General features: G+C 47.7%; 12 protein-coding genes across 12 annotated transcripts; 5 read left to right on the top strand and 7 right to left on the bottom strand.

Annotated features, from left to right (window-relative positions):
- The first annotated feature begins 977 nt into the window (after positions 1-977).
- Positions 978-1,448, top strand: DFJ58DRAFT_757513 (uncharacterized protein). Its single transcript, XM_041388208.1, has 3 exons — positions 978-1,123; positions 1,177-1,286; positions 1,341-1,448. Exons 1-3 carry the CDS (start codon positions 1,028-1,030, stop codon positions 1,360-1,362), a joined length of 228 nt encoding a protein of 75 aa, XP_041250155.1. The 5' UTR covers positions 978-1,027; the 3' UTR covers positions 1,363-1,448.
- DFJ58DRAFT_315470 (uncharacterized protein) lies at positions 1,395-6,257 on the bottom strand. Its single transcript, XM_041379805.1, has 14 exons — positions 5,889-6,257; positions 5,481-5,825; positions 5,305-5,426; positions 5,151-5,251; positions 3,859-5,101; positions 3,629-3,803; positions 3,537-3,579; positions 3,303-3,481; positions 2,854-3,251; positions 2,557-2,805; positions 2,319-2,510; positions 2,065-2,271; positions 1,771-2,014; positions 1,395-1,719 (listed from the first exon to the last, which is right to left on the bottom strand). The coding sequence occupies exons 2-14, from the start codon at positions 5,812-5,814 to the stop codon at positions 1,463-1,465; spliced, it is 3,744 nt and encodes a 1,247-aa protein (XP_041250154.1). The 5' UTR covers positions 5,815-5,825; positions 5,889-6,257; the 3' UTR covers positions 1,395-1,462.
- A 129-nt stretch (positions 6,258-6,386) lies between these two features.
- DFJ58DRAFT_836281 (uncharacterized protein) lies at positions 6,387-7,889 on the top strand (the record flags this gene model as incomplete). Its single annotated transcript, XM_041392289.1, has 7 exons — positions 6,387-6,513; positions 6,562-6,794; positions 6,854-7,148; positions 7,198-7,444; positions 7,496-7,577; positions 7,631-7,795; positions 7,839-7,889. 7 exons carry the CDS (start codon positions 6,387-6,389, stop codon positions 7,887-7,889), a joined length of 1,200 nt encoding a protein of 399 aa, XP_041250153.1.
- Positions 7,890-8,223: 334 nt separating this feature from the next.
- On the bottom strand, positions 8,224-9,160 carry DFJ58DRAFT_757472 (uncharacterized protein). Its single transcript, XM_041388207.1, has 5 exons — positions 8,885-9,160; positions 8,757-8,830; positions 8,684-8,707; positions 8,511-8,629; positions 8,224-8,458 (listed from the first exon to the last, which is right to left on the bottom strand). Exons 1-5 carry the CDS (start codon positions 9,130-9,132, stop codon positions 8,336-8,338), a joined length of 588 nt encoding a protein of 195 aa, XP_041250152.1. The 5' UTR covers positions 9,133-9,160; the 3' UTR covers positions 8,224-8,335.
- A 7-nt stretch (positions 9,161-9,167) lies between these two features.
- On the top strand, positions 9,168-10,543 carry DFJ58DRAFT_315289 (uncharacterized protein). The gene is made up of 5 exons (XM_041379803.1): positions 9,168-9,446; positions 9,499-9,629; positions 9,679-9,770; positions 9,817-10,078; positions 10,135-10,543. The coding sequence occupies exons 1-5, from the start codon at positions 9,239-9,241 to the stop codon at positions 10,354-10,356; spliced, it is 915 nt and encodes a 304-aa protein (XP_041250151.1). The 5' UTR covers positions 9,168-9,238; the 3' UTR covers positions 10,357-10,543.
- Positions 10,262-11,357, bottom strand: DFJ58DRAFT_315429 (uncharacterized protein). Its single transcript, XM_041379804.1, has 3 exons — positions 11,136-11,357; positions 10,588-11,076; positions 10,262-10,537 (listed from the first exon to the last, which is right to left on the bottom strand). The coding sequence occupies exons 1-3, from the start codon at positions 11,171-11,173 to the stop codon at positions 10,423-10,425; spliced, it is 642 nt and encodes a 213-aa protein (XP_041250150.1). The 5' UTR covers positions 11,174-11,357; the 3' UTR covers positions 10,262-10,422.
- Positions 11,358-11,414: 57 nt separating this feature from the next.
- Positions 11,415-12,183, bottom strand: DFJ58DRAFT_757470 (uncharacterized protein). Its single transcript, XM_041388206.1, has 2 exons — positions 11,729-12,183; positions 11,415-11,674 (listed from the first exon to the last, which is right to left on the bottom strand). Exons 1-2 carry the CDS (start codon positions 11,890-11,892, stop codon positions 11,455-11,457), a joined length of 384 nt encoding a protein of 127 aa, XP_041250149.1. The 5' UTR covers positions 11,893-12,183; the 3' UTR covers positions 11,415-11,454.
- A 639-nt stretch (positions 12,184-12,822) lies between these two features.
- On the bottom strand, positions 12,823-14,116 carry DFJ58DRAFT_650922 (uncharacterized protein; the record flags this gene model as incomplete). Its single annotated transcript, XM_041381595.1, has 5 exons — positions 12,823-13,090; positions 13,242-13,459; positions 13,512-13,813; positions 13,878-13,995; positions 14,057-14,116. The coding sequence occupies 5 exons, from the start codon at positions 14,114-14,116 to the stop codon at positions 12,823-12,825; spliced, it is 966 nt and encodes a 321-aa protein (XP_041250148.1).
- Positions 14,117-14,250: 134 nt separating this feature from the next.
- DFJ58DRAFT_315094 (glycoside hydrolase family 47 protein) lies at positions 14,251-17,816 on the top strand. The gene is made up of 14 exons (XM_041379802.1): positions 14,251-14,442; positions 14,495-14,611; positions 14,662-14,708; positions 14,760-15,096; positions 15,146-15,191; positions 15,243-15,403; positions 15,455-15,539; positions 15,603-15,682; positions 15,736-15,862; positions 15,920-16,044; positions 16,091-16,249; positions 16,311-16,652; positions 16,702-16,870; positions 16,929-17,816. The coding sequence occupies exons 2-14, from the start codon at positions 14,570-14,572 to the stop codon at positions 17,636-17,638; spliced, it is 2,430 nt and encodes an 809-aa protein (XP_041250147.1). The 5' UTR covers positions 14,251-14,442; positions 14,495-14,569; the 3' UTR covers positions 17,639-17,816.
- A 24-nt stretch (positions 17,817-17,840) lies between these two features.
- DFJ58DRAFT_315062 (phosphoribosyltransferase-like protein) lies at positions 17,841-18,853 on the bottom strand. The gene is made up of 4 exons (XM_041379801.1): positions 18,602-18,853; positions 18,276-18,545; positions 18,143-18,218; positions 17,841-18,093 (listed from the first exon to the last, which is right to left on the bottom strand). The coding sequence occupies exons 1-4, from the start codon at positions 18,659-18,661 to the stop codon at positions 17,948-17,950; spliced, it is 552 nt and encodes a 183-aa protein (XP_041250146.1). The 5' UTR covers positions 18,662-18,853; the 3' UTR covers positions 17,841-17,947.
- Positions 18,854-18,898: 45 nt separating this feature from the next.
- Positions 18,899-20,112, bottom strand: DFJ58DRAFT_695056 (ribosomal protein S3Ae). Its single transcript, XM_041383446.1, has 5 exons — positions 19,994-20,112; positions 19,871-19,937; positions 19,734-19,814; positions 19,137-19,684; positions 18,899-19,082 (listed from the first exon to the last, which is right to left on the bottom strand). The coding sequence occupies exons 1-5, from the start codon at positions 20,006-20,008 to the stop codon at positions 19,023-19,025; spliced, it is 771 nt and encodes a 256-aa protein (XP_041250145.1). The 5' UTR covers positions 20,009-20,112; the 3' UTR covers positions 18,899-19,022.
- Positions 20,113-20,184: 72 nt separating this feature from the next.
- Positions 20,185-21,097, top strand: DFJ58DRAFT_757421 (uncharacterized protein). The gene is made up of 3 exons (XM_041388205.1): positions 20,185-20,312; positions 20,365-20,584; positions 20,643-21,097. The coding sequence occupies exons 1-3, from the start codon at positions 20,190-20,192 to the stop codon at positions 20,933-20,935; spliced, it is 636 nt and encodes a 211-aa protein (XP_041250144.1). The 5' UTR covers positions 20,185-20,189; the 3' UTR covers positions 20,936-21,097.
- The last annotated feature ends 12 nt before the right edge of the window (positions 21,098-21,109 follow it).

The following is a 21,109-nucleotide window of genomic DNA, read 5'->3' as shown; positions in this document are numbered from 1 at the left end:
AGTAAGTCCCCTTTCCATCTCAGGGCCGGCTGTCCTCGTCGTACGAGATCCTCCAGTGATCCGTCAAGCAACGTAAACTTGCTATCTCGATCATGATATTCTCAACATACCCGAGGATACCATTTATGGTGGGGAAGTAGGTCGTGCTGAGTCTGCTGACAGGTGCCTATCTTACAGAACAATAAACACGAGGCAACTGGAAGGCATGAGTGGAAATTAATCTTGTACTTCTGACTCAAGCATGCCAGCATCCTCGTCGGTTACGAACATCTATCGAGACTTTGCAGGAAATTCAAGGGGGACCGGAATTCTCTAGCGTGTTAATTCTGTGAAGAGACGCGCCCTTACGAACACGGCCCTGTAAAAACGACAATAATTAGTTGTAACCTCTCGCTAACCATTCGATTATCCGACTCACAAGCTCTAGATAATTCTGCGCGAATTATCAACGATGTCTAGCCGGGCCTAGCCCTGTTGTTCGGTTACAAACTGACCATAATCCTGGCGGCATAAAATTGAGGAATCGACTGCATCAACCAGTGAATACTACACAGGGGCAGTTAGGTGATGGAGTAGTGCCTATGAGAGCGTACTATTATCACCTACGCCTAGAGTCTCGAGTTGGACATTGGTCTAGCCTCTACTTTGCTTGTTGTTCCTGCGCAAGATGACCACAAACATTAGTTCCTTACTTACATCGTCAATTCTCGTGACTGCATCCGAAATGATTCTGGTCACAGCCCAGCGAGTGAGGGTAATGTAAAGGTGACTGATATCGCTATTAATGTCAGCTAGAGCATTTGCTGAGATAAAATGCTGTGCGCTATATAGAATAAACACGAGAGTTCGACTGCCAACAGTCTGAACATGCCTGCATGTCAGGATGATATACTGCTTCCCGCGGCCACAACTGGTTTGCAATTTGCAAATGGAGGGACGTGGGAAGAACTGCGGGTGGTTCCGGCAAACCTTCTAGGTTCTAACTCAAGCTCTTTGTCTCAACCATATTACTGCCCTCAGATCTCCAATGCTCGCCCGCGCACCACACTCCTTGCGTGCACAAGTTGCGCGTACTCGCGTTGCCCCTTCTGCACGCTTTGTGCATGGCCACGGCGAATATCATGTACGTGTTCTTCGTCTTCTACTCGTTCAGCACCGCATGTATTCCCTCCTTAGCACTTGCCATTCGAGTGGCCTGGAAAGAAACGATTATCGTTCGGTATCAAGCTCACTGCTTTCCTGGTGTCAGGATTCAGCATTCCTTTCGCGGCTGCCAAATTTCAATTGTACGCGATTACTCAATGGCATCAGTAAAACCACACTCTGACACATGCTAACAGGATCAAGTCTGGCGCAGCATAGACATGTGTAGGACGTTCGATACAACAAATTTTTTTGTCTTGTCGGTACCTATATCCGGAATCTGAGCTCAAACCAAACTTCATGAACGTTTGACCAGTTGTTAGTCAACCTCTATGCCGTCATTATGGTCCACTTCAGTTGTGACATTCTGCCCCTCCTCAAGATCAGCCAACATTCTTTCCAGCCTATTCTTGTAGTCTTTCTTTCCCATTTGTGTTCGGTTTCTGCAGCTGCAGTTGTGAGCCATAAAACTGGGGTCCCCTTCCAGTGCATCGAGGGCAGCAGTTGACGCCATGCGCCCTGCGATATATCCCGTCGACTCTGTGGCGCTCGCTAGGATAATGTCGTGAACAATAACTAGAGGAAGGCTCATCAGCACCTTCCACATGGACACAACTTGAATCCTACCATCACAGCGAGTTCCGTGAGTTTCGCCAAGTTTTTCTTTCTCGATAGAGAACTGTTGGCAACCCTGAGTCTGCATGATCTCGAAAAGGATTTTGGTGGGGTGATGCGAAAGTGTCTTGACTGTGACATGTTGGTCATAAAAAGGTTCGAGGATTTTCTTGAACATCGATTCCACACCGTCAGATGTGAAACCGTCTGAGATGTAAAGTGCACCGATGATCGACTCTACGACATCAGAAAGGATCTATAATTATGTGTCAGTTCATTCTGCTCGGAGACCAGCTGTAAACATACCTTGGGTGGCTCCATATCAAGCCAGTACTGCCCTGGAGGCCTTCCATCCCTGACCGCCTTATGATGTTCTTCCTGGCGCTTTGTCTCCAGCTGCTCAGCATATGACTGAATGCTGTTTCCAAGAGCATATGACTCATAAAGAAGATACGCATGTAACCCAGTCCGGACGCAGACTGCTGCCAAGGCTGAATTCGACACCATAGCGGACTAAAGAGGTGTCTGATACAATCACAAGGTAAGAAGTGCATACCCACCTTCAATAGTGTCATTGCTCCAGGGGACATGTGATCATCCCTGTTAAAGACATGTCGTACTACCACTGCAAATGCATGTGAAACCATTGCCACGAAGAGGAAGAACCACGTACAAAAATCCAGCACTGCATCTCCCAGGAATTCAAGCCGCTCATAGCATGTGTTTTCGTATCCATGAATTGAACCGTGAGTCTAGAAGAGGCTCAGCTGATGGTGGTCGAAGAGAGATGGCACATACAAGAGCTTGAGAGAGCAAGTGTGGGTACTTGAAACTAGCTCCGATAATCTCTTCCACTGCCGAAAGAGTGCCACCGCGGAGCCTTGGCGTGACATCTGAAGGGGGAGCAAGAGCTTTCCGGCGGAAATCTTCCCATTGTTCGACATCAGCGACAGGTAATCGGAGGGCCTTTATCGCTCTGAGCGCAACGTTGCGGCCTCCAGAAAGATAAGCTGCTCCTATGATAGCCTCTGCGACATCGGCGATCGTCTACAAAAGCATGTGAGACAATTCCAATTCATAAAATACCCTTTCTACCTTGTCTCCGAGCCACTGCGTTATGTTATCGTCGGGGGCCTTGTGTTTCGTCTTTGACTGTGAGGTTGAATGTATAGTGGAGGCATTGGTATCGTTGATGGGAGCCTGTGTTTGGGTATCAATTGCCATCCCACCATTGCCACTGGACGACATGAGATCGTTAGACCTCCCCAGATGCTGCAGAGATGCATCATGAACCGTGAAGTTTGGAGGTTGCCACAATCTGTAGCTGAACGTCTTTCCCTGTATGTATGATGGCAGACCAATGGAAAGACCGCACTGCGTGAGCACCTTGTTGCTGATAATGTGCTGTCGTGCCTTGTGCAGTGCGCCCTCGCTCAAAGCAGGGTTAAAAACGAACACGTAAACAGAACTGAAATATTTCAGAAATGAATCGCCTTGCATTATAGTATGAGCATTGCTAACAATAAGGATTGGGTAAACCTCACCAAGGAGCTCCAGCCTTTCGTAATCCGTTTCGAAGGTCGCAGAGGGAGCGAAGACGGCGGACAACAAATGTTGTTCCAGGATCATATTTGCAAAGAACTGTGCATTGAGCTCCTTTACAATCAAGAAATCATCGATCCGTCGAGTAATAGATGGTAAAAGTAACGCAGTACGGTATATACTAGTTGACAGACCCTGTATGAGCATAGCAATGGTCTCCTGCTAAGAACACTCACCTTGCTGGAATCGTGCACTTGCCACAGAGCTCCGGTATAAGATCTACATAGTGTCAGCTACGCGGTTTACCAAAATTTGAGGGGTAGCTTACATTTTGGACTTGTCTTGTTCGTCTCTATAAGGGGCTTGTGGACGGGATTCAGGCGGTTCAGCACGGCAGTAGCCTTGGATACCTCTATTAGAGGCTGATTGTTATCTTGGAGGCCCTGGAAGCCCTTGCGACGCGCTCTGCAATACTCCAAAATGTTCGCATATTCTGCCTCGCGCTGGAATGAGATAGATCAAGAATCCGTAGATTAACCATCAATGACGGTCGCTTACTGGGCTGTCTGAGGGTTTGCTCATTGGTGATAAATCCGGTCGTAAACGGACAACATAGCATCGTCGAGTGAATTCGACTAATCTATCCTGGATGACTGCATCCTCAAATTCGCTTGGGTCTCGTAAGTTATCGGAACTAAAACGTGTGACATAGTTGCTGTTGGCTCGTGCCACAGCTTGCCAGTCAATGGCATCTTGTAAGTTGGTCATATTGGAACACGAGAAATCCTTGGCTTGGGAAGGAAGTAGAGGTGCAGTGAAGTATGTCATTTTTTCCAACGAACATACAAATGCTTTGTTGGCAATCGTGCGGCAAATTCTGAGTGTATAGGAGTGAAGGTCATTGAGACGCTCGCCGTCAAGGATGAGGGCGGGACCTCGTGCATTCTTGACAGTGGCAAAAACGCCATAGAAAAACAATTTGAAGGGTTCTAGATGAGGTAATGGTTGACGTGTTAGAATAACGATAGGTGCATAAGGTTCGGATGGGCCTTCTGGATTGCCTACGGAAATGACGACGGGGAAGAGGCGTTCTTCAGAAATTCGTAGTGAGTTGACCCAGAAGTCTGGCCTTTTTCGCATGTAGCAACTGTTTCCAGAAACCAGATCTGATTTCAATAGGGAAGGATTCGCGCAAGCATTGTCATCAGATCGACCTGGGGTATAGATCAAGCGGTAGTCCAGGCCGCTGAACTCAAATAATCGTAGGCAAAATCGGAAGGCTCCTGAGCGACGCGCATGGACGGGCGTAAGACGTGGAGGACCCCGAATTGTCTGCAAAGGCAGTCCAGGCGGGAGTGTCACAGTGCACACGAATTGTTGAACCCCACCCATACTTGGTATGGGTATGGGATGGACAACAAACAGAGGATGAAGAGATGGAGTTGTATTGCTGCGCTGAAGGTTTGCAGCGATGCGGAAAACAACAAGCAAGGCATCGTCTTCAAATAATCGACCACCATTGACCGAGTCTCCTATCGAGATCTCTGGCCTGGAGGCCGTCTCTTCGTCCGAGCGGTAAGGGTCGCCAGTTTCCTTCAATGGACAGGATGGAACTGGGGAATTTCCCCCTTGTAAGACCACCTCAATCCACCTGTCGTCAACAGCTGGACCACTGTACTCTTGAAGAATTCGGCGATGTAGGTCGTTCCCTTTCTCCACCATATGTATGAGATGTCCATCAGGCACCATTGTATGCGCGCAAGCAAATGCATAGGAAAGTTGGCTCTCGAACAAGTTGTATCTGGAGCACATATGAGCGAACCATAACTAGCAACAAGAGTGACATGCACCGTATAAAGACATTGGCACGCGGAAGGTCGATATCTTCCAGGGGTTTAATTAGAATGAGAAGGTTATACTTTCCACTCGCGAAGTTGTCAAGCAATTCGCGCTGTCATGATACGTTTCAGCCAACCATGTTGCAAGCAAGGAAACTTCACACACCTGTTGGTGACCATCAGTGACAAGGAGTTCGCTGGCCAAAGCATGAGGTCGAACGAAAGCCAATTCATCAATCATGGTTCTTATGATATCCACCATAATTGTTGCAACTTCGGACCGTTGGACTACAGTGTAGACCATTTATCAACTGTTATCAAGACAGATTGCCTCATACAAACCCAAGACAATTCCACGGAACTTGTCCCCGTAAGTTCCACATGATTTGAGAACATGAATCAGCTGCACGAACTTGGGCGTTACATTGAAGCCTCTGGAAGAAAGGTTTAAGTTCGGCATGACGAACACCCAATTTTTGACCAGATCGCGGATTTTGTTGGCGATCTCAAAAACGGGGTCGTCATCGTCATTCCTGTTGGCAGTATATTCTCTGATGGCCCTGCGCCAGACGAGATCACTGGCACATAAACCGACCTCGGCCAGAGCATAGCGTGAAGCGCGAAATGTATTTGTAAAAGTAGATTCCTCTGGATCGATCTCGTGGAGAGCCTCCATCAACTTGGATTCTGCGTTTGCCAAAAGTGCATCATAGAGAATGACGGCCTCAACAGGACGAATGCCAGACGCACAAAGTACGGGTTTCGAAGTTAGAGAAGGATCCTGAAGCATGGCACGATTCAGGACAACACCATCGGTGGCTAAGGGTGCCAATGCGCTATTATTTAAACCAGGCCAGTCACCACCAGCCTCACACGACCGGGTGTCCTGATTCATGTCGCACTTCAAGTTAGGATCTGGATATCTAGCACCAGATGTTTCTTCCCAGATTCTCAACATCGCGACTTCTGCAGATGAGCAGTGAGATGGCAGCGGAGACCAAAGGAAACACGCGATAACGACGCGACGTGGATAGTAACAGAAGGAAATCTTTTGGCAAGATCAACTTTTGAAGTCCTGGCGTGACTCTGGCGTGACTTCGGTACTGTGACCACTCGGGTTCAACGTTGAACCACTGTGACTGGCATGCACATGAGTAATCATCATTAGCGCTCTACAGTGCTCAACCCATGACAATTACTGGTCTGCTATCAGTGGACGGCTGCTCTGCATAGGCTTCCGCAGGAGCGATGGTAAACAATGCGGCGGTCATCCTTTCTATCCTAGATCGCTTCAACCCCGATTTTGCGCAACGATCGGTGACAAGGGCCCGAATTTCCCCTGATCCATGCCTACCTGCGCGTTTGCCTACGACAGGTACGTCGTAGCATCATCTTCCTCACATCATATCCAACATATCCTAAGGCTTTCTGCAGCGAGAGGCCGAACAGAATGCACCAAAGGCGGTGTTGAGGCAGCTACGACGCAGTCCAACACCACCTAGTCCAACTACCGAATACCATGATGTGACAGAAGATACCCCACCTCACGTTGAGAGAAGGGACAGTGTCTCGTCAGCCTCAGAGCAAAGCTCTCCGACACGGTCTTTGTTTACGTTTTCCAGAAGCCAACCCTCAGGGGGTTGGAAAGAGCCTCAAGTATGTTGATGTCACTCGTCCTTACTAGTGCACGGTGTTAATATATTCTATTTCACTAGCCATTTGAAGTCTTTCGTGCTATCGAGCACAAAGATATCATGTTTCTGATGGAAGTTCGCGATCGTGCTTTCCCTGTAGTTCAAACACCTTGTATTTTCTTCCTCGTACTAATGATCCTTCAGTTACTACTTCGCAAAACTGGGGATGCTACCCCTCTCCTTCACGCTATGCGTATCGGACAGTCTCACCGTGACGTTGCTATCTTATTGCTCGGAGCTTTCTCTCGTTGGATCAACCATCTAGAAGACAGCGAAATTGGGCTCCCACGGACAAGAGTGATCCTTAAGGCTTTACGTTAGTCTCGCTTCAAGCAGTCCCTAATGAGCGACTAACCCTGTGGCAGGAACAAATCTCAAGCTCGGCATAGATTATGGTCTTTATAAATCTCAGAGCGATCTCGTAGCATCTTTCATGCAAACACTGGTAATGAGCGAAGGAGAAAAGTGGATTCGCGCCCAGGTATCATCGGTGTCTCTGGCCTTGAGATCTGGCAATGCTGGAAAACCTGTTTCCACTGCTGAGGCGGCGGTGCGAAAGTTCGCCACTAAAGAACTAAGCAAGGCAGATGCAATCGCTGCCTTGGAGGATTAGTACGTCATTTTTGATTCGGTATTGCTTCACTGAATGAACAAACTCACAAGTGTGGCAAATGCTACCACTGACCTTCTACTTCTTGGAGCTTGGGCAATCGCATTGGAATCTATCGAAGGGGAACCAATACCGGTAAGCGATGGAGTCGAACGCTGCCAATAGCTTACAACTGCTCTTCTTTATAGGTCTATTATTTTGCACGAGATGACCGAGCTTTCAAGGCTTTCATGGACAAAGTAAACGCTCACCAGGCTACCATTCGTCGCGCACTGAGCCGGCGCCTGAAGTGGCAATTCCGTGTGCTGCAGAATGTGCTAGAAGGGAGAAATACGACTTATCGTGTGAGCAAGGTGTGCTTCGTGCTATGCAACTTACTCAGAACTTCTGTCGCAGAGAAAAGTGGAAATTTTGACCGAAGAATTGGATGATGGAGACGGGGTGTAGTTCTGCAAACGGACATGAACTTGATTACACTCTACGTACAGGTATTGTTTCATTTAACGTTCGCGTCTATCGTGTTATGTGCAATGTACTACTAGTGAACATTCCGCAGTTTTCTCAATGCTTTCTGCTCGTACAAGGTGCCCTCGGGATACAAGACCACATCCTGGTTGGGGCGTATCGTCGAGCAAATATGAAGACATGAACCTTGTGTTCTGTTCGTCAGATGCCTATCCTTCCCATACTATTGTGTAGGACCGCAACGCATATTCTTAGGGTTACTTACACCTACTTCTGGGATATGCGTTGTATTGTCTATGGCGAACAACATTCCTGAAATATTAATCATGTTGAACTATGGAAAACTATCTAAGGGAATCTGTCTGCTGATTACTGTATCTATTCGCGCAATTGCCATGGTTCGTGCGGTCCATCGATGTGAAACAGAATCATGGAACAAGTTTCATTCCTGTGAACCATGCCCAAGCTCCTATCATCACTGTGGTGAGAAGTGCCCAATTCACGTTCAACTGTATAACTGTATACAGCCATATTGTTGCGAATTGCGGACACTTGAGTATGGTCTGTAAACAAGGCGTCTTGCCGAAATGGAAGGTAACACACCTGTCGCATATTGACGAGCCATGATCCACGATTGATAAGCCATATCATTCTGGGCCCCGCACAGAGGGAGAGTATGGACAGAGCAAGTTGCATGCGAGGGTTAGCCTTGTGTCGCATGGCTAGAGGCAATCAGTCAGGAGGTACTCCAAACTGACATAGGCCCATTTACTCACTGTAGAACACAAATATCGACAAAACTGCATGGATTTGAGCATCAAAGATTTTACAAGCAAATTTCGAACGTACTAGGGAAGTTTGTGACAAGCCGTCCAGCAATCTCACCAGCGGTTGGCCGCTTTGCATACTGCAGATGTATGAGGCTGTCCAAAACAACAGGAGGTGAGGTGGGGGGCAGGCACGAGGTATAAGCTCACATATCCATCAAGATGAGAAAGGAAGTCAACGGTATAATGTATGCGACCGCGTTGAAGATCTCGTCAACAAGTGGGAGTGGTTCGACATTGTCCGTACTAGTCTCCCTAGGTTTTTGTGTGTCAGATATCTTCCTGAGAACACCAGTTTGTTCTATCAAGCGCCACTGTTCGTCTTCGGATATCTCGACTAAAGGCTTCTGTACGGGCGTTGTCTGTGCTGCCTGTGTTGTCTGCCGCTTCTTAGCCATCAAGGTCGTGGGTCCAGTTCAAGTTAATTATGCCTTGCCGCTGGAATTACCATTTAGGGTCTTCCATTCAACGGTTTCCCACAAGTCTTCTTGACATACTTAGACGATGGAGGACGAGGGAGCCAGATTACTCGATCTCCTACAGGCACATGGCCAACAATTCCTAAACTCTTTTGATCACAGTCAACTTCCTCGGAAGAGGCAGAGACTAGAAGAGTCTCACGAGGAGCCTGAGAACAAGTATTTTGAGGAGTGGAGAGGCTTCACCAATACAGCTGTTTCATCTTACCCATCCGAAGAAAATAACGACGACGGTTTGTGGTCATCCAAGCGGCTATTCGTTCACCATAATGGCTATATTGTCAGATACTCCCTATGAATACGATGACGGCTTTACCGCCAGTTCCTCTACTAAGATGCCAGATGTAGTGGTGTTCTCGGACTCGAGGCAGAAGCCTTCAGAACAGTTTTCGATAGCTCAGAAAAAAGCTTTCATGGCAAGTTTCATGTATTGCCACCTTCGTATACTGATAATGGAATGAATAGTCTTCAAAAGTAGCTAAAGTTACATCTATAACGACAGCCGATGGGGCCCCACATCGAGGCGAGGATAACACACAAAATGATCACGAGGATATGTGAGTCCTTGGCATCGCAAATTTGTTCTCTTACGAATTTTTCCAGCTCGAATGCTCAGAACGATGCTCTTCTCCATCGCTTGGTCCACACGAAATTGCTGTCTGGGTCTTTGAACCCTGCACTCAACTTGACGCATGCACAACGAGATAAAGCACTGTCCGGTCGTGTCTTAGAGCTTGCAGGGAAAACTAAGATTGGTAAGGGAGAAGCTGCCATTCGCGCTGCGGAACGAAATAAGGCTTCCAAACGAGTACGAGAAGGACTGCTAAGGAAGAAGGATGAGCGAGAAAAGCAACAGCTGGAGGAGGTTCGTTTCACCACGTCTCGCCATTCAATCATATCTTAACAGTGGTTTGCTTTTAGGCCAAAAATTTGGGAAACTACCACCCCACTCTTAAAAGATTGTTTGATGCATCATCTGGGTCGTCAGACCGTCAAAGACGAGTTAGAGGTCTCGGGATGGGAGTGGGTAAGTTTAGTGGGGGGACGCTGAAGCTTAGTAAACAGGAAATAAATTCTGTGACCGGTCGTGGGGTACATGGCGCAGCCAGGCATGGGCACAATACGAGTCGTGGTCGGAGATGATGTCAGTGGTAGCATTACGATAATTATTCATCATGCACAACAGAGGTGTGCTCTCCCATGAAATTATCAAATTTCGAGAGATTGCATCCCATGGGCGATCTCCTCGATGGGGTGCATGTCTGAGGGATGAGACCCATCATGCAGCCGGCTGGAATTGGATTGTCTGTCATCTGGAAGAGTCCTGCTGATCGTCAGAGGGCTGGTCCCTCGTTGCTTTACTTGGCCACTCACTGTGAAAATTGCCTCTCGGACCTGTTCGAGGAAGTATGGCTGTGGTGACTGTTTTCTCTGTGCATCGATGGCTGCGATCCTCGTGGCTGGTCCTCGGGCTGCCAATCATCCCTTCCATGGTAGCCTCTACCTCGCGGCTGTCTGTCTCGGCGATCCCGTGTTCTGTATTCCTTGTCTCTGTATTCCTTGTCTCTGTATTCCCTGTCCCGGTAGGGATCTCTGTGTTCCCTGTCCCGGTAGGGATCTCTGTGTTCCCTATCTCGGTAGGGGTCTCTGTAGTACTCTCTATCCCTGTAACCTTTACCCCTGTTCTCATGATAGTAGTCATCGTAGTGCCTGTACGATGGACCGGAGTGATATCTATGAGACGAGTAGTCATCGTGGTGCCTGTGCGAGGGATCGGAGTGGTATTTATGGGGCGAGTAGTCATCGTAGTACCCATAAGAGGGATCGGAGTGATAGTTCTGGGACGAGTAACTCCTGCTACTACTATAAACCATTATCAAGGTCAGCATCGCGAATCTCTTATGCATAGTTCGAAGGCAGACCTTGGGCGTTTTGAACTATGTTGATTGGGATCTATCATAACCACTCGTGGATCTCTGGGACGGTAGCCCCTCTCGTGATCGCGGTCATCATGTCTATAGTGAACACTTGAGAGAATCTACAGAACCAGCATCACACTTTCGCACCTGTAAAGCTCACGCCCATGATTATCCTGCACAACAAAGGGTGCAGAACGTGCTGCTGGGCGCCCGCTAAAATCACCAACTCTTCGATCAACTTCAATGCAAAGTCAAGGAACAGAATACCAAACAAGAACTTACCTTGCGACTTCATTCCCGTATTCGTCTTGGAATATAACACTCATCCCGCCAGGGATGATGTAATAAATAGGACCATGACTACCTGAGTGAGGAGCCCGGCCGTGGCCACCTGGGTGGATTTCATCGTGTCGCATGGGATAAGTCTATAAGCAATCATTATAGTTGTCGGAAAACGTATATCAGTGGCAAACCTCGTGGCCGTCCGCATATATATTAGTAGGAGTCTTTCCCGGGTAACCACCGGGCGTGTGTATAGAAGCCTGAAAGGTGGCTGTCAGAAAACAGACAGATAAACAGATGAAAGTATAACACACCGCTCTCGCATGAGAGTGACTAGACATTGGCGTCCTGGGCGCCTCGACAGTATGTTCGCTTCCTGAGTCATTAGATCTGTTGATGTGGGTGATAGCAGGGTCGTCAGGTATGTGACGACCCGAAACACTGCCGTGGCTAAAAGAATCAGCCCGAGTGACTCCATCTCGCATATGGCGATGTAGAGATGCAGGCTGATCTGGCATCATTGGGGAGCTATGTATGATATGTCCTTGGTCAGAAAATGTTTCCGAAAATCGACTGTCGCCATCGCCTCGCTCAACGGACGGAACGGGGCTCAACGGATTTTCTGGTCTCGTGGGCCGAGCATTGAGAGTTCCCCCTAGGATAGTCTGAGGGTTGTCCACCCGAACGTAGCCATCGTAGTAATCATCTCCGTCAGTAGGTGCACGTGATGGAACAGGAGTGAATACCTGTCCCCGTTGAAGTTGAGCTTTAGGTAGCTATACAATGGAATGCAGAGCTTACTGGCTCCATCCTCTATCGAGAGAGGTGCGAAATCAGCCTAGATCTTGTAACAGATTGGTATGCTTACTTTTCTTGACAGTGTCTCATGCCTTCTTAGTTGTGGTTGAGGAATGGGTTGGTGATAATCTGGTTTTGGAAATTCCTCGCTGTAGTCGTTGTAGACTACGCGATCAGGACGATGATTGCGAGAAGAACCTCCGAATGCCTTGAACATGTTGAATGGCATCGTGTCAATGACAGATGAGAGCTGCGATGTTAGAACGGACAAAGGCTTGGGAATTTATGGTAGCACGCTGACACACGAGGTTGCAATGAGTAAACGAGCATCTTCGGTGCTTCTACAGCATGCCAGATCCTTGTACTGTGTTTAGAAGCAATATCCAATGATAACATGGGGGATGGTGAGAAAACCGCGATAACCCGTAATTACATAACTGTGAGCTTTCGGAAGGAGACTTTAGAACGTTGAACTAACATACATATACTGCTTGAAATTGTCTGGAGGAAGCGAAAGATTCTCATTTGCATTAAATAGTGACACCCCATGGCAAAATTCACAGTAATAGGTGAAACAGGTCTACCATCAAATAGGGGCAACCAGATGAACCTAATACTCTCCTAGCTGCCTTACTTGGAAAAGAGCCTGTGCAACCTTGTTGATGGCATCAGCAGCTGATGCAATAGATGCCACGTCCATTTGATTTGCGGTTTCACATATCTGCGCAAGTCTTTGTGACATAGCATCCAAAGACAGCTTGAGTGCCTGAGCAGGAGAATGCGCCGTAATTGCGCTAATAGACGGGACACTTGCATGCTGCGCCAGATCAGCAGAGTGGCATAAAACAATTGTGAGCACCGTACTGACCAGGCGCTCGCTATTGTTAGCCAAGTTTCCTGTGGGTTTCGAAATATTGATCGTCAACTGATGATAGATTAGATTAGTTGACAATTGGTTATTTCGAAAGACAGCTACCTTTGACGACTCTGACGCAGGAAGTAACGGCGAAGACTAGGATCTATGTCAACTTGACCTCGGCAGGTAAAATAACTTTTGGCACCTGTGAAGGTATACTGCGCATCACTGCCTTCCCTTTGTCACGAAAGTCCAATGTCATCGGAGCACTTGACAGAGAATTGCTAGCCCCCAAACTGGATCCTGCTTCAATTGCAGGTGGAGCTGGGACAAGGCGTAGCCATCCTTCAGATACGTCAGTAACGTAGACCGTCCCGCAAATAACGCATTCCTGAACCCAGATAAACAATTTCCATATAAAAAGACTGCTAAGAATAGCTTACCTTGCGAGGATCTCTCTCCTCTCCGCCTTTTGGGGGTCTTACAAGAGGTACACCGTAACACCTGATGTTGGGACATTCTTCACCAAGCATCGCCCATCCCTTCAAAAGACGCTTTCCAATCTCTGCAGACGCTTGGTCTGATTGTTGCCGCCTGCGGATTGTCTCCTCAGTGTCAATGGGAGGGGCAAACGTTGGGGAGCTTAAAGCGCTGGATAGCTCTGTAGGAGGAGTTGATGGTCGCGAATTAGATTCATAAGTTGATGATGAATCTGTTGATGATGAATTAGACTGCGTCGATGTAGCTGTGGATGAGACAGGATGTATCATCATGATTGAGCAGAATATGATGGTTAGGCGGTTTCTTACATTGTTGAGGACCATTGCAATTAACGCAAAAGTGAGTTACCGGCGATCCATTATTAGGTGACCTCATGAGAGGAACGCCGCGACACGCTGGGGACGGGCATGTTGTGTCTGTCAACACCTATGAGAAATCATATGAGAGTGAGATAGGCGACTGATACAAGAAAAAGAAACCACCTGACCCAGCCTTTTATCATGTATTCTCCAAGTTTGCTGGATACGTCGACGATAGTTGCGCTCATCTTTGAATAACCACTACGTACAGAACCGTAGTTGCAAGATTTCGAGGAAGCCAAGAATAAATATTCAAGTTACCCTTTCGGTCTGACGACCACGTGATCAACGGCGCGAAAGTGAGTTCTTCCACAAACCGTTCCACGTCTACCCCTCCGAATCTGTGACTGGTATTGATTTCCCTCTGCAGCATGAAATGGGACAAAGGTTATTCTTGTACATTTGTATTCACGGTCTTGATTACTCTAAATAACGGAGTCGACGCGCGGTAAAGCACGAACACAAGTCCTCACCAGGAAACTGCTTGGACCTCTGAGCGCAAGAGATCATTCAGGTGTGTACGCATCTTGCTGATTTGCTTTCAATCTTCGTAAACAACTGTCCAGAGCAACTACAAAAGACTTATGGTACCATGGTTTCAACCATTACATGTCCCACGGTGAGCCTTGTCCAAATAATTCATGCATGCCGCCCACCTGTTACTAGCTTTTCCGCTGGATGAGGTTTGCCTATCCTGAGCTAGTACTCTTTCTGTGCTCCAATTTGTTTTCAGTTGTCACCATTGTCTTGCACCGGTAGAGGTCCAGATTGGGAAAATCCGTAAGGGTCTCGGTTTTGACCTGCTTTTGACCTGCTTGACGCACCTAACAGCGCAAATATAGCATATAATGACGTTTCAGGAAACTACTCCCTGACTCTCATTGATGTTCTAGACACGTTGGTTGTGCTAGACGATTCTCCAGGGTTTCAGAACGCAGTCCAAAATGTCCTTGACTGGGTGTCGTTCGATGTCAACACAAAACCACAAGTATTTGAGACCACTATACGGGTGTTGGGCGGACTTTTATCTGGGCATATGTTTGCGAGCCGACCTGACCAACCTTTTTATCTCCCTTGGTATCGCGGTCAGCTTCTGACAATGGCGTATGATCTTGGGAATAGACTATTGCCTGCATTTTCCACCCCTACTGGTCTGCCTTTCGCGAGGGTGCGCATCTCCTTGTGTATCTGTAGTCTCCAGCATCAACGATCTGCAGGTCAACTTACGACATGGGGTTCAGCGGGGAGAATCTTTTGAAACTTGTTCGTTACTGATAATTGAACCCGTCATTTTTAAGACTGAATTCACCGTAGGTACCGCTGGCGCTGGTTCTCTGATACTGGAATTGGCCACCCTTAGTCGTCTCACTGGAGATGACCGCTTCGAGAAGGCAGCATATAAAGCTTTTTTCGCACTGTGGAACAGGAGATCTGATATTGGTTTGGTCGGCAATACAATTAATATCTGGACAGGAGTGAGCTCAACCAAGTTACATTCCTTCTCACTTTTAACTGGATTTTACAAGGCGTGGACACTACCAGAAGTAACAGGAATCGGCGCAGGCGTTGATTCTTTCTATGAATATGCCTTGAAGTGGTATATCATGAGTGGTGCGTTCGTGGAGTAGTTGGTGTATATTCCATGCTTTGACATCACCCGCGGGTATCCTGCAGGTGAGGTAGAGTTTCTTGACGTATGGCATGAAAGTTACGCCGCTGTGATGAGATACGCCCGTTCTCCGGACGGCCATTGGGTCAGCAGTGATAGCCTTTCTTGTCTCGATGGTTCCCTCAAGTTCTTCTGTAGTTTCGCAGTGTCAACATACATACGGGTGATCAAGCGTATGCCACAATTGATTCTCTATCTGCTTTCTGGCCTGGTTTGCAAGTTCTGGGTGGTGATGTACAAAATGCCATCAAATCTCACATGACATGTAAGTATTTCCCATTATCTTTAATTGACCTTTTTGATAATCCTTGATTTGGGACAGATTGGAACATCTGGAGACGACATTCTGGTCTTCCTGAAGTATGGGACGCTCAGTTTCTGCAGGCGACGTCTTTTCAATATCCGCTTCGACCAGAGTTTGTCGAATCGACGTGGTACCTCTATAGGGTCTGCTTCTCTTCCTTCTCATATGCTGTAGCTCATCATTAGACAGGCCACTCGAGATCCGTATTATCTAGATATTGGTGAACGTATTTTGAGAGACCTAACTGTCCGCGCCAAGGTGGATTGTGGATTGACTGGTATCCAAGATTTACGGACCAATGTCAGAGATGACAGGATGGAGTCGTTTGCATTATCAGAAACACTAAAGGTCCGTCATAAAAATCGAGCCACGCCGAAGCGCTGCTTGTTACTAATCACAATTTATCCAGTATCTGTACCTTTTGTTCGACGAGGACAACCTGTTGCACAGAGATGATTCGCACTACGTTTTCACCACCGAAGGGCACATTCTATCACTTCCGAAGGAAGTCCTGAAACCCATATCCCGTATTCGACGAAAAATGCGTGGCGAAGAGAACTACCAATGCCCTCTGTATGAACCCGTACAGGATTTGTCGCCTGATGGGACCATTAGCGGCCTCATCCGAGGTGTCGGTTCGAGAGCGGACGTCGATTATGCCAGATACCTTATCGGACTGCGATCGCAGGCTCTGGATGAGCATCACTGGTCTCCTGATGGTTGGTGCACAATCCCTGAAGTTGATTTATATGTAAGGAAATTTCATGACATCCTACCGTCGCAGTGACATCTTTCAGCAGTCTTTTGATTTCATCATGTCACCCGGTGGCAAGATGGTACCTGAGGACCCTAACCCTGGCCCCCTCAAACTCAAGGCAGTGGCAGATGGTTTTATTATCCACAATGTGACGGGCATCCGGGCTCACATCGTTAGTCGATTGGATCGTAAAGGTTACGACATCACGAAGCGTAAGGCCTCCTTTTTCCCTCACTGGCTAGTGAACTCACCTGTGGAATATTGTACTAGTTGGGCCGCACGCTGTCCGCACTGGGCAAATGGTGTATGTCAACGACTCCGCACTCTGGGGTCCCCTTTCAGATCCTCGCCCAACTTACCGTAGACAGGACGTTCAACTTCGTATCTTTCTTGACACGTTTGACCCAGCACTCGCAGCACAACCAGGGGCTTCAAGTTTTAACGGAGAGACGTACGTCATGGCTTACACTGCCCAGTTTGGTGGAGACTTGGCTGCACTTGACGATTCCGACGCCCTTCGCTTCGGTTATTGGGAGGGTACAGAAGTGCAGCGGGACAAAAGCAACCCTCTTGGATGCAAACCTTATGAAATCAACTTCAACGGAAACGCTGTCCTCGTGCATCGTGGCGAATGCACGTTCCTAGAGAAGTTGGTCTATGCACAAGATGCGGGCGCTTCAGGAGTCATTGTTGTCAGCGACGAGGATACTCCTATTAATCCTTCTGCTTCACCCGCAGAGATCGCTGCTGCGGGCGACATCAGCAACGTCGCTTTGGTGCTGTTGCCGTATACGGTTGGTAAATCTATTACTGCCATGGTAGACGCTGCTGGAATGTTTGGCTACGGACATGTCATGTTTGCTGTTAATGCCGAGGCACAAGCATGGACAGATGGAGTAATAGATCCGACGCCAGAAGAATCTGGGAAAATCCTGTACATCAATGGATACCCTCTACTAAATACTAGATTAATGATATAAAGTGACACTTGAGCTCCAGTCGATACCTTTGCGGCCTTCTAAAGGCCTGCCTAGTAGTAACTGATAGAGCCTGCAGCGGCGTTAGCCCAAATTGAACACCTTCAAGCATGAGTTCAGGACAGCGCTATTGGATGCGTTGTTGCCTCAACTTCGTGGGCAACATGGGCAACATGCCTATGTTGCCGTGACAGAGATGTATGTATATATACAATTGACCCAGGTCTAAAGATCTAATCTACAGCACTAATCATAGAAACGGGTATCTGTCTCCGACATAAAAATATTAATAAAGAGAACGTGCCCCGCAACTCATTCCAAGTGTTGAATAACGGAGTAGGCAGGAGCATCCAGATACTGGTATCCCTTAAGGAACATTATCTCTATGATGAAGAGATACTCCACTGTCACCCCGCCTAGCTGCTTGACAAGCTCGCCAGCTGCCTTGGCCGACCCCCCTGAAAAAGGTGTGAAACACAGCACCAGATGATAAGAGCCTGGACTCACCGGTGGCAATTAAATCATCTACAATAATCACGGACTGCCCGGGTAGGATCGCATCTGATTGCATTTCAAAGGTGTCCTGTACGATGCCAGCCAGTTGGAACGTATTTGACGCCCGAGTATAAAGAAAACTCACAGCACCATACTCCTTCTCATAGTTCGCCGAGACACACTCGCCCGGGAGCTTGCCACGTTTGCGAACGGGCACGAAAGATGCTCCCAGTCGCAGCGCAATGATAGGCCCAAGGAGGAATCCCCGAGCATCTAGGCCAACTACGATATCAACCTTTTTGCGCAGTGATTTTGGTATAGTTTGCGACGTGATATGATGAACAAAGTGGGTTATGAGTGTCTCAAATGCGATCGGGTCACGGAGTATGGGGAAAATGTCGAGGAAGCTGATTCCCTGGAATGTAACCATGTTGAACTTTTCTTCGCAGCTGGAGTAGAGCTTTAACGAACCTTCTTTGGAAAATCGGGATGGTGTCGAATGATACTTTGCAGGTATTCGACGTCGGCCATGGTGTACTATAAAATAGTCTAAGGTTGCGGAAGGGTGGTTGCTAACCAGGGAGACAGAATGAAAAGAGTGACGTTTTATTGACACCTGGGCGGATATCAAAAGCAAACCGTTTCGAGTTGGTTCCGCGCGAACTCCGTCGTAACATGTTTCATGACACCGCGAGGCGGCGCCTGTCGGCGCGAGATATAGTCCTTCGTGATACGACTGAAACTCAAGATCTCCCATTTGAAACTCGTTTTGCAACAGATTGATGCATGTTGTCATGATGCTCATAGATTGATCGATACCCTTGTAGCATAAGTACTTGCGAGTGGTCATATGAAGAGATACAAAGGTAGACGACGAGTAAAAAAAAGAGTTTTAAACAGACTCGAGAATCTCGGGCTCCTTGAAGTCCTTCGCTACGCGGGTGCCAGTCTCCTGCAACATTGACGTCAGTTCTAGTCAGCTAACACAAGTATGGTGGTTGCTTACGTCTGTCGACTCGCCGTGAAGCTCAAGCAGTTTCGAGACGTCGAACTTCGGTGCCTTGAGGATTTTTGCCTTGCGGACGTAGACATTTTGTAGAGGGTAGATATTGCGGGTGTGCTTCTCTATCTCCCGTCCAATAGCCTCCGGCACAAACTTCTGCACCAACTCCTTCAAGTCACAGCTTGACGCTTCCCGGGTCATGATCTCAAACATCTTCTTCCGGATTTCACGAATTTGACTCGTTTGAGCGTAGGTGGTCTTGCGGACCTGGTTTGGACGACGCTTGGTGAAACCAATAGCAAAGAGGCGGATGAGGTAACCGTCAGTCGTCTTCACATCGACGTGTGCCTCGATGAGAGTTTGCCACTTGCGGACAAGGGATCGTAGCTTGTCCGAAGTGAAGTCCATGCCGTGGAAATTTGTGAGACAGTTCTTTCCCTGCACCTCGTCGATCCGTAGTTTGATTTTACGGAACGATTGTTCCTCGTCCTTGTTAAGGTCGGCGAGAGATACCTCGATAATGCGGCCCTTAAGAGAGTCGCTGGCGTTTTCTAGTGAAAAATCAGGTTGTGTTTTTGACAGACGGGATCTTGTACGCACTCAAACCCTGTGATCGGTTGACAAGGGTCTTGCCAACATTTCGGACTTCAAATGTGGAGGGTGCTTTGATATCATACCACTCTTGATAATGATAATGTTAGCCCGACAGGGCACAGGCGATGTAGAATACGACTCACCCTTGCGCGAGAAAGGGTCAACAACCTTCTTCTTGATACCCTTCTTACCCTTAGACAGACGTTTGTTCTACAAAGTTGATGAGCTACGAATACCCCCTCTGGTGAAAGCAAATCAATACATACTTTTCCTACAGCCATATTGAATTCGTGCGCTGGCGGTGGGGAGGGGACCGCTAGTCGTTATGAGCCGGCACTTGGACGAGCTACAGAGTTTAGGTGTGTGTAACGGCTATAGAATTTGGTCTTGTTGTGCTCCCTGAGATGGTGGCTTGAACCTTGTTTCGATGATTGTACAGTACATTCTCACGCCACATTGCTAATGACCGCAACGTTCACCCGACAGCAGTTTGACGAGGCATGCAGGGAATTCATTCATGCTCATCAGTTCATATCTTCCTCGTATGAAGCTAGGCTTTCGGGATGGTCTTGGAAAGAGCATCATGTACGCTGGCGTTGTATAGTTTGTTTCATTTCATGGATCTCGAAATACACAGACACTGCCGGGCTTCGGTTACATGCACCGGATTGTCACTTTAAACTGGCGTCACCCAGCGTTAGTTGATGCATTCCTTGAGATTGACGACAGTTTGGATATCGTCGACGATGGCACAACTGCTTCCCATGACTCTCCTGATTCGTTGACTTGTCATCAGTATGTGGTGTTATCGGCAACTTTCCGTGTACCAGCATTTTATTTTTCCATCCATGGTTCGAGTACGTGCAACTAGGTTATGCCCCACATAAATGAGACGCACTCAAATTGATAGTGCAGGCGGTTCTCCACTACAGCTGACTGATATCATGCAAACTTGTCTTCTTCGTGAGGATGTGTGCGAAGGGACAGTCGCTACAACATTCGCTGTATCGCACCCGGCAATGAACTTCCCCCTCCTATCGCAAGGAGAACACCCGACGCTAGGCACACCCTGTTGGTACTTTCACCCATGCGAAACTGCCAGTGCAGTTCAGGAGATCCTCAAGGAATCAGAGGAAAACAGTAGGAGACCGATGAGTTGGATGGAGGCATGGTTCACAGTGTTGAGCACAGCCGTGGACATGCAGTAATGTCCACGTTATTTTGGGATGGTGTTCTCAGGCTTGGATCGGGAAGGCGTTTGGAAGAGAAAGGTTTCTATAAGGCTTCGGTTCCTCACATGTGACGAAATCAACTATATGTAATGTACCGGATCTTACGTGCAAAGGACGTACAAGTAAGTTATATATTAAGGAGGCCATGAG

The sequence above is a fragment of the Suillus subalutaceus genome (genome assembly GCF_016647625.1).
Source record: "Suillus subalutaceus strain FC151 chromosome Unknown DFJ58scaffold_4, whole genome shotgun sequence".
In the NCBI taxonomy this organism is placed as follows: domain Eukaryota; kingdom Fungi; phylum Basidiomycota; class Agaricomycetes; order Boletales; family Suillaceae; genus Suillus; species Suillus subalutaceus.
This window is presented reverse-complemented; position numbering and strand designations above follow the sequence as displayed.

Coding starts and splice junctions, on each gene's coding strand:
- DFJ58DRAFT_757513 (XM_041388208.1), top strand. CDS start 1,028: ATGCTCGCCCGCGCACCACACTCCTTGCGTGCACAAGTTGCGCGTACT. Junction 1,124..1,176: donor ATGGCCACGGCGAATATCAT/GTACGTGTTCTT, acceptor TTCCCTCCTTAG/CACTTGCCATTCGAGTGGCC. Junction 1,287..1,340: donor GCGGCTGCCAAATTTCAATT/GTACGCGATTAC, acceptor ACATGCTAACAG/GATCAAGTCTGGCGCAGCAT.
- DFJ58DRAFT_315470 (XM_041379805.1), bottom strand. CDS start 5,814: ATGGAGGCTCTCCACGAGATCGATCCAGAGGAATCTACTTTTACAAAT. Junction 2,272..2,318: donor GAGCAATGACACTATTGAAG/GTGGGTATGCAC, acceptor ACACCTCTTTAG/TCCGCTATGGTGTCGAATTC. Junction 1,720..1,770: donor TCACGGAACTCGCTGTGATG/GTAGGATTCAAG, acceptor GCCTTCCTCTAG/TTATTGTTCACGACATTATC.
- DFJ58DRAFT_757472 (XM_041388207.1), bottom strand. CDS start 9,132: ATGGCTAAGAAGCGGCAGACAACACAGGCAGCACAGACAACGCCCGTA. Junction 8,831..8,884: donor TTTCTCATCTTGATGGATAT/GTGAGCTTATAC, acceptor TGTTTTGGACAG/CCTCATACATCTGCAGTATG. Junction 8,459..8,510: donor GGCTCGTCAATATGCGACAG/GTGTGTTACCTT, acceptor ACCATACTCAAG/TGTCCGCAATTCGCAACAAT.
- DFJ58DRAFT_315289 (XM_041379803.1), top strand. CDS start 9,239: ATGGAGGACGAGGGAGCCAGATTACTCGATCTCCTACAGGCACATGGC. Junction 9,447..9,498: donor CGAAGAAAATAACGACGACG/GTTTGTGGTCAT, acceptor CTATATTGTCAG/ATACTCCCTATGAATACGAT. Junction 9,630..9,678: donor CTCAGAAAAAAGCTTTCATG/GCAAGTTTCATG, acceptor TGGAATGAATAG/TCTTCAAAAGTAGCTAAAGT.
- DFJ58DRAFT_315429 (XM_041379804.1), bottom strand. CDS start 11,173: ATGATAGATCCCAATCAACATAGTTCAAAACGCCCAAG. Junction 11,077..11,135: donor CATAGTTCAAAACGCCCAAG/GTCTGCCTTCGA, acceptor AATGGTTTATAG/TAGTAGCAGGAGTTACTCGT. Junction 10,538..10,587: donor TCCGAGAGGCAATTTTCACA/GTGAGTGGCCAA, acceptor GACGATCAGCAG/GACTCTTCCAGATGACAGAC.
- DFJ58DRAFT_757470 (XM_041388206.1), bottom strand. CDS start 11,892: ATGGAGTCACTCGGGCTGATTCTTTTAGCCACGGCAGTGTTTCGGGTC. Junction 11,675..11,728: donor GTCACTCTCATGCGAGAGCG/GTGTGTTATACT, acceptor GCCACCTTTCAG/GCTTCTATACACACGCCCGG.
- DFJ58DRAFT_315094 (XM_041379802.1), top strand. CDS start 14,570: ATGCATGCCGCCCACCTGTTACTAGCTTTTCCGCTGGATGAG. Junction 15,683..15,735: donor GTTCTCCGGACGGCCATTGG/GTCAGCAGTGAT, acceptor GTTCTTCTGTAG/TTTCGCAGTGTCAACATACA. Junction 16,653..16,701: donor TCCCTGAAGTTGATTTATAT/GTAAGGAAATTT, acceptor ATCTTTCAGCAG/TCTTTTGATTTCATCATGTC.
- DFJ58DRAFT_315062 (XM_041379801.1), bottom strand. CDS start 18,661: ATGGCCGACGTCGAATACCTGCAAAGTATCATTCGACACCATCCCGAT. Junction 18,546..18,601: donor ATCCCGATTTTCCAAAGAAG/GTTCGTTAAAGC, acceptor GTTACATTCCAG/GGAATCAGCTTCCTCGACAT. Junction 18,219..18,275: donor ATGAGAAGGAGTATGGTGCT/GTGAGTTTTCTT, acceptor GGCATCGTACAG/GACACCTTTGAAATGCAATC.
- DFJ58DRAFT_695056 (XM_041383446.1), bottom strand. Junction 19,815..19,870: donor TGACCCTTTCTCGCGCAAGG/GTGAGTCGTATT, acceptor ATCATTATCAAG/AGTGGTATGATATCAAAGCA. Junction 19,685..19,733: donor CAACCGATCACAGGGTTTGA/GTGCGTACAAGA, acceptor ATTTTTCACTAG/AAAACGCCAGCGACTCTCTT.
- DFJ58DRAFT_757421 (XM_041388205.1), top strand. CDS start 20,190: ATGACCGCAACGTTCACCCGACAGCAGTTTGACGAGGCATGCAGGGAA. Junction 20,313..20,364: donor GGTCTTGGAAAGAGCATCAT/GTACGCTGGCGT, acceptor CGAAATACACAG/ACACTGCCGGGCTTCGGTTA. Junction 20,585..20,642: donor TTTTTCCATCCATGGTTCGA/GTACGTGCAACT, acceptor TTGATAGTGCAG/GCGGTTCTCCACTACAGCTG.